The sequence below is a fragment of the Otolemur garnettii genome, unplaced genomic scaffold (assembly GCF_000181295.1).
Source record: "Otolemur garnettii isolate 467f Iridium unplaced genomic scaffold, OtoGar3 scaffold00018, whole genome shotgun sequence".
NCBI classification, from domain to species: domain Eukaryota; kingdom Metazoa; phylum Chordata; class Mammalia; order Primates; family Galagidae; genus Otolemur; species Otolemur garnettii.
This window is the reverse complement of record NW_003852413.1, coordinates 23,155,261-23,163,687: the sequence shown is the minus strand read 5'-3', so window position 1 is coordinate 23,163,687 and position 8,427 is coordinate 23,155,261. Positions and strand designations below refer to the sequence as shown.

At 39.8% G+C, this 8,427-nt stretch overlaps 1 protein-coding gene across 1 annotated transcript in view; it reads right to left on the bottom strand.

Moving 5' to 3' along the window:
- Nucleotides 1-2,148, bottom strand: part of KRT20 (keratin 20) — a 7,079-nt gene extending 4,931 nt beyond the window's left edge. The window contains exon 1 of the mRNA XM_012802969.2: nt 1,729-2,148. Within this exon, the coding sequence (XP_012658423.2) occupies nt 1,729-2,148 (420 nt within the window). The remainder of the gene's footprint in view (nt 1-1,728) is intronic.
- Between the last annotated feature and the right edge of the window lie 6,279 nt (nt 2,149-8,427).

The following is an 8,427-nucleotide window of genomic DNA, read 5'->3' as shown; positions in this document are numbered from 1 at the left end:
TTGCCTTTGTCACGACCGTTTTCTCCTAAATCACATCGTGTCCATTATCGGATTCCCCAGGGCCCAGCATGGTACCTGGCACCAAGTTCGTGTCCACCAAGTACTGCTGAATGAGTGAACACTGGCTATAATGATGGGACTTGTGCTAGGCATCAGGAATATGTTTCAGGATAGATGAGGCCTGGATCTTAAGACGTGGTTGACTAATGGGCGAGTTTTCTAAGATACAAATAGACAAAAAAAAAAAAAAAAAATCTACTTGTAGAAGAGGTTAAAAAAAAGACATGTCTCTTTCATTGAATCTGGTCCTAGAGAAGTCTGGGTTTCAGTGGTGGGTCTGCTCAGTTAGAGGAAACTGGGGGCTGTTCCTGTGTATGTGAAATGATCCAAAGTAGAGCCAGAAACAGGAGACAGGTTGGCTCCTTTTGAACATTTACGGATTTACAGTGAGAGTCTGAGGAGGGTGAGCTGCTGGCAGGAAGCACAATTTAAATACCACTGCTTTCTGTGCCTATGGTTCCTGAAATCCCAATATCACTTCCTGTAGATTCTGAATCAAATCCCACAGATGTCTACTACCATGCAAGAAAAAAAGACTTGCTGACAAGTAAGTGGAATATGAAACAGAAATGCAGACGAAAAGGACAGTTCTCTTAATAGATAAGAACCCTGAAGCAAAGTACACGCTCTGTGTCATAGCCGAGTAGGAGCAAAGTCTTCTGCTCTGGTTCCATGCAGCTGATAAAATGGAGAGCTCCACCTTTTGTGGATGACATGGCAGCAGGTTGTGACAAGAGTGAAATAAATGTGAATCAGGGGCAGAAGAAGATTTTATTACTGTGGAAGTAGTTTCTGAATCGCTTCTGATGATGATCATTTTGTTAAACAGAGCTTTTAAAAACCCAGGTGCTGCCAGGCGTGGTGGCTCCTGACTGTAATCGTAGTACTCTGGGAGGCTGAGGCAGGTGGATTGCCGGAGCTCAGGAGTTCAAGACCCTGAGTGAGACTCCATCTCTAAAAATAGCCAGGCATTGTGGCAGGCACTTGTAGTCCCAGCTACTCAGGAGGCTGAGGCAAGGGGATCATTTGAGCCCAAGAGTTTGAGGTTGCTGTGAGCTCTGATGCCATGGCACTCTACTGGGGGTGACAAAGCAAGACTTTATCTCAATTAAAAAATATATAAATAAAATAAAAAATAATAACAGAAAAACCCAGCTACTGTTATTACCCATACCCCTGGGCCTCATCCCCACCCTGAATCACTTAATTATTTAATCTGCAATACAGTTTTCGGATCCTTATATTATAACATTTACATAAAGGAAAGGAGAAAAATCTCTCAATTGACTGGGGTTTTGAAAGTTGATGAAGACAAGGTGAAAAACTAAGAAAGATTTATCCCATAAAGCATTTTTAGAAATTATTTACTGTCCATTTAGCCCTGCTGGGGTAAGCTGTGACAAAGATATAGGTTATAAGGCTGGAGGATAAAATTTTCATATTTTGTTTGTAATAAGATGAAAACATTTAAAAAATAGGATGATTAAAGTCATTGTATTTATACAGGCAGGCACTCTGGCACTAAGGGTAGATAGAGGAAAGAATTTTTATAGATGTAGTATTTCAGCCCAACTTGTCAGCAGTCATTTGGACCCACCTAACCCAAATAGTCTCTGGATCTATTAGGCAGCTGACAGTAGAGCAGAAATCACAGGCGTCATCCCTCACCTGATTTTGCAGCTCTTGGATTTGTTTGTAATATGCGCTGTAGTCCCGACCACTGCTGGGTGCCTTGGTCTCGTACCACTGCTTGATCTGCGCTTCCAGTTTGGAGTTGGACTGGTCCAGAAAGCGCACCTTCTCTAGGTAGCTCGCTAGACGGTCATTTAGGTTCTGCATAGTCGTCTTCTCATTGCCATTAAGGAGGCCCCCGACGCTGGTGGGGATGCTGTGAGAGCTCGCTGTGCTTCTGGAGGTGGAGATGCGGGTGCCGTAGCCTCCGGCTCCCCCATAGACGCTGGGTGCAGCCCAGAGGGGCGGCATGCTCCTCACGCTTGGGCTGAGTGAAGGGCCCTGCGTGGATAAACTCAGACTTTGGTGGAAGCTTCTGCGACTGAAGTCCTTCGGGGATTCTAGGATGGAGGACATGTTGCTTCAGGATGGCTGCAGCCGTCTGTCTAATAGAGGATGTTGGGCTGGCCTTTATGGAGTCCACAGAAAAGAAACGCCTCCTCTGTTGCTATGTCACTGGGATTGGCACCAGTAGCCACCTTGCCTTGCCTTTTTTTTTTTTATTTCCCCTTTGTACAGCAATATGTTCACTTCGGTTCCAGAAATTACCACTAGAGGCATTTCTTAGAGGCTTTTCTAAGGGGTGATCTCTTTTTTCAAACAGAGATAACAAAAGGAAACAGGACGGTGTACTCACGGAGCCCTTGCACCTGTCTTGGCAGGCTTTTTTTTTTCCATCCTAAGGTACACATAAAGAATATTTACAATCCTCATGTATAATTTAGGTATCTAAAAAGGCTGATGTGAGCACATCAGTGACAGTCACACTGGCAATAAAACTGGCAATAAAGGATGACTGTTTATTTGTACTGATGAATAGTCATCAAACCTCTGTTTTATGGTTTTTCCTTTATTATTATTTTTGCTTTAAAGTTTATCCCTGTTTAGACACTTTATAAGACTACTAAAATATTTTGTACAAATACAAAAGCTTGAGTGTTTTAAGGAGGGATGAAATATTTATGTATTTGGAGATGTCAGTTGGGAAAATGAATCCAATTAATTTAGGTAAGTGGTAGACTAGATGATTTTGGAGTTTTTCTTTTTTTTCTATTTCTAATGTTCTGTGACGAGATGATGCATTTTATTTTTTTAGTCACTGTCTGGCTTTAGGTCCTGTTATCCAAAACTTAGAATAAGTCACATAGTGGCTTTGCCCCTGGCAAGGTACATGGAGGGTCTTTCTTTCTTGAGTAAGGTCAGCTTAACACTCAGTGTGAGACAAACTCTGCTCTGTCCGTTCTGAAGCTATAGGTGCTCCCTATGAGAATCCCCAATGGATTTCAGTAGCAGAAGCTTCCATAGACCCCTGATCTTTCTTCCATGTCCCCACAATCATAGCCTGGATGGTGCCTTGGGGCTGCACACATCTGCCAGGGTTGAGCAGGAGGCCACTGTGTGCTATGGACCTCCAGACGCATGGGGGCCATCTCACCAGTGGGAATCTGATTGCAGGGACTCAGTAAATACTCTGGTCACTTGCTTCCCTTCATTCAACCCCCTACAGAAAATGCACATCTCTCTTGAAGCATTTAAATCACTTCCTTAACCATGTTAATTAGAAGAGATTGGAAAAGTCACCCCCCAAATCATTGTCATCCTGATACTTTAATTGAATTGAGATTTGTCTATGATGAAAGCAAGCAAGCAAACACAAACAAAAAACTGAAAAACAAGTTTGGAATTTACTGGTCTTGTTTAGTGGCTCATTTGTCGTGGCTGTTTGTTGTTCTGGAAATCCTTGTCACTTAAAAGAAAAGATTTAATTTTTTGAAAACCAGTGGCTTTTTGCATTTAAGTTTCTTTGGTAAACACCTTTCTTCCAAAATAAAGTTGATTGTATTATTTCTTATACACAGTACACTTTTAAATAATATGCTGTGCTAGATTTTATCTCAGTTCTATTGGAAAAGTTAAAAACTGAGATATAAAGTTAAACCTACTCCATGCATTTTGTGACATGTGTGTGTGGACAGGTCTTATATTTTTTTATCCATTCTTATGTTCATCAGCCAATGTTGAGTGCTTACACCAAAGACTGAATGTGTAACACACAGAAACTGCTATTTATTTGAGTTGTAAATTACTTTGTTAACAGAGTCACAGCTAAGATCTACAGTAAAGAACTTTTTATAAACACATGAACCATGTTCTTCTTTATATATAGATTCAAAAAATGAATGTGTATTTTTGGTGTCGGTTAAGGGAGTAGAAGGAGGCTGCTTGATTAAAGTCAATGGAAAATCAGGCTGTTTACATAAATTTTATAGCGAGTTAGTCCCAGCTAAGAGTTTTATATGTTAACATACATGATTAAGGTGGGTAGGAGGATTATTTAAGTCAAGCACTTTAGAACTGGAAAGGAATATAACTGTAGTTGTTAAACATGATAATTTTTATTCTCTCTCTCTCTCCTTTTATTATTTTTTTTTTAGCACATTTCTTTCTTATGGTTGGTCCTAATAATGTTTAGATCAAAGATTGTGTTAGATTATGTTTAGATCAAATTCCATTGTTAATTTTTTTGAGAAATCACTTTGTCCACACATCATCCTACAAATTTCTGGCTAGTTTTTGAGGTTTTAAATTTAAACTGAAATATGCTAAATAGGACCATCATTATATAAATCTACTAATTTGTTGAAATAGAAAAATTCTGCTTGCAAAACCCTCTGCCTGTTTATGAAAGGGCAGGAAAATTTGCCAGCTCCCCTTTGCCACTGAGTTTTATGCTTTGGTAGATCGTTCTATCTTAAAATGTAACCGTGAGAAATCAAACAAGTACTTCACAGTAATTTGTCTTTTTGAATTATACCTGAGGATTGACTGAACATCCTGTTGACCCTTGTTCATATACAAAGTCATGAGTTTAGAGCCCCCGATATTTTAGGCTATTGGATGATAACATCTGTAAACAAATACCTCTTAGGTCCCAACTTCCTTGTAAGAGGAGGTACATTTTGACCTGTAAGACAGATACTACTGAGGGCATTAATGACTGATGGAGTGGGACTGATAGTTGGGGAGCTAGGGTAAGCACTGATGTTTTCAGAGGACTTTTAAGCTTTTTTCCTTTTTATCTCCGTCACAGGCAAGTTATTGGATATGATAAACAGTATTTGTAGTCTCCAGAGTGATCCTATCTGCAACCAGGGAGCAGGAGTGTGAAAATATAGATGAAGGAAGTTTGGCCGTGAGTTATTTGCTAAAGGTGGGAGATGAATATGAAGGCTGAGAGAGCAAACTTACACTATTATGTTTTCCATAGTTAATCCGGCATATTTGGGTTTTGGTTTGTCCTTCTTTGGTAATTTTCAGCTGTGCTTCAATGAGTTAGTGGATTTTGCTATGGAATTATTGGAGGGAGCATAAAAGTGTTTTAGAAAATAAAAGATAAACTTGAAGGGGGAGGATGTTTGGCAGAAGGAGGGAGGGCTTGGGGTCAGATCTCACCTAATGTGCACATCGTGAGGGTGTATAACACACCCCCCTGGGTGAGGCGCTTCTACAAATGGAACTCTACCCTGGAAGTGAGAACAATGTAACCTAAAAATTGTATTTTCATATTAATCTGAAAAAACAAACAAAAAAAAAACTAAAAAAAAAAAAAGAGATAAGCTTAAAAATTGGAGCAGCTACCAGGAAGATTTGAAAAATAAACAAAAAAAAAATCAATAATATAATGAAAATGGAAAGTTCAGCGGATGTGTCCAATGACAGGTTAGGCAAGGCCAAACGGAGAATTATTGAATAAAAAGGTAGCTTTAAGGAAATGATTCAGAATGCAGCTTAGTGACAAAGAGGGAGACAAGGGGTGTGAAAGCTGGAGTTACAAAATCCGACCATGTCTAATCAGCATTCCAGAAGAATATAAGAAAGAATAAGAGAAGAAAACATTCAACGATAATGTTTAAAGAAGCAAGTTCTCCATTAAAAAGACTAATGAGTTCCAGGCAAAATAAATCGCAACTACACGCATCAGAGCAGAAAGTCAAATAATAAAGAGAGGCTCTTACAAGCAGGTAGGGGGAAAGGAAAGAGCCTCAGCACAGGAAGGGTGGCTGGACTGATGGCGGACTCTTCAAGAGCAACGGTGGGCCTTGGAAATGGAACGATACCTTCAATGTGGCGGGAGGAAATATTGCCATTCAGAAATTTTCCTACTCAGTGACATTATCTTTGAAGGAGTATAAAATAAAGACATTTTCAGGATAATAAAAACTGAGTTTGCCATCAGCTTCTAGATTTTTACTCAAAGCAATCTGAGAGGATGTACTTGGAGCAGAAGGAAGGTGATTTCAGTTGGAAGTTCTGAGATGCAAAACAGGATGATGAACAAATAGAGTGACAAATGACCAAGTCTAAATGAATATTGGCTATAAAATAATATATCTGTATGGAGAAGAGAAAACAATGTAGAATTAAAGTAGGTGACAGCTGAAAGGGGATGAATGGAGGTAAATTGCTCTCAATTCCTTGACTCAGGAAAAGGGCAAATGTACCAATTAACTTTAGACATTGACCAGTGAAGAATAATTCATATGAGGATACAATTTTTAGGTCACGTTTTCTAATTTTGTAGTTTTTCCTTTCACCTGATAAGTAATGGATTCTGCATTGCTCTGCAAATAGACCCATGAATTAACACACACAGCTCAGAAACAGATTTACTGTACATGGAAACTCCATTGTGAACTGGTTGGGCATTAAAAATCAGTGTAAAAGGAATAAAGTATTTCCATATTTAATCAATGAAATTATATGTAAGATAGGCATATAGAATTCAAAATAAATTCTAGGTTCATCAAAGAAATAAATGCAAAAGTTTAAAAACTATAAAACATTTGGAAGAAAGCACATAATAATATGTCTAGGAATAAGGATAAAGGAGTATTGCTTATGTAAGACACAAAAAGTGGAAACTATAAGACACAGAATTGATATTAATAATTTTTATTCATTAAAATATACCATAATCATACTAGAAAAAGCCCCAAAGAGGGAGCAGATATTTAGATAACATGTAACTGACAAGACATTGGTTTCCAGCATATGGAAAGAGTGACTACAAATAAATAAGAAATGGAAAAACAACCCAGTGAGAAAGTGAGCAAAAGTATGATTGGTAAAAGGAGGAAAACAGAACAGCCCATTCCACATCTGCCAATTGGAAAAAGTTAAGAAGATGGATGATACCAAGTGAGGTTGAGAGGAATTCACATCCACTGATGGTGGCTAAATATTGATACATAAGTACAATTCCTTTGGAAAATAGCTTGACATTGTCTCAGAAAGTTTAACATGCACGTACCTATTACTCAGCATAGGTATATATACTCCAGAGAAGCTCTTATACATATTTACAGGAAGACATATACAAGATATTCACAGAAACATTGCTCATATGAGAAACACGCAGACGTGCACACACACAAGAAACAAAAACTTGAACAATTCAGATGTTTATTAAGTGTAGAATGAATAAATACATTGATATACATGCATAGTCATACAATGAAAGGCTACGCAGCAGGTAAAAATGGACAAATTACATTATTGACAGGGATAAGTCTTAGAAAACATAATGTTGGCTGGGTGTAGTGGCTCTCATGCCTGTAATCCCAGCACTCTGGGAGGCTGAGGCAGGTGGATTGCCTGAGCTCATGGGTTTGAGACCAGTGGAGCAAGAGTGAGACCCTATCTCTAAAAAATAGCCAAGTGTTGTGGTAGGTGCCTATTGTCCCAGCTACTGGGGAGGCTGAGGCTTGAGCCCAGGAGTTTGAGGTTGCTGTAAGCTACAATGCCATAGCACTCTACTGGGGGTAGAAAGTGAGACTCTGTCTCAACAACAACAACAACAAAAAACCAACACCACCCCCCCCAAACCTCCAGATATAACATTGAATGGAAAAACATGACAGAAAGGATGCATCCCGGATGGTCAGCCACCCTGTTCCTCTCTCCTGGACGCCTCTTTCTTGGATACAGCGTGTGCATACAATGTGGCCGATTCCTCTGTGGAATGAGTGAGTGTGGGGCATGAGGAAGAGAATTAGATAGGGACAACCCCCAGGCTCTGAGCTGGGTGACTAGGTGGAGATGGTGGTGTCCCTTACTGAGGGGCCCACTAAGACAGGGTTCGGGGAGAGGTCATGGCAAAGGGCTGCGTGATGTGTTCATTTGTGGGCAGGCTGAGTTTGTGGAGCCTGCGTGGGACCCAGGTGGACAAGGCCTGCAGAAATAAGACTGTTGAATATTCTGATCCGGACACCAGGCCGTAAGTGCAAAATAAAGTAGGCTTCCTCTAACCTTGTGATTCTATTTATCCCTCATATGTAAATTATTACCACCATAATTCTAGTTCATTCGGTCTTCCAAAATTCCAGCACCAAATTTCTGCACAGACAGGCCACAGGTTCCTGGAAGAAGCTGCCACCTTGCAAGGGCCTCGTCGCTGCCTGGGGGTTTTCTCCAATGACACCGCTGCATTGTCACATTACTGAGCACCTCATTCGTTGTGAGAACCTAAAAATGTAGTGTTTATAGGGACTGCCTGCAGTTTTTGAAGGCTGCAGAAAGTGTTGCTCACCTATAGGCTAAAATATTGTTGGCTAAATACTATCCTTTAGTTAGCTA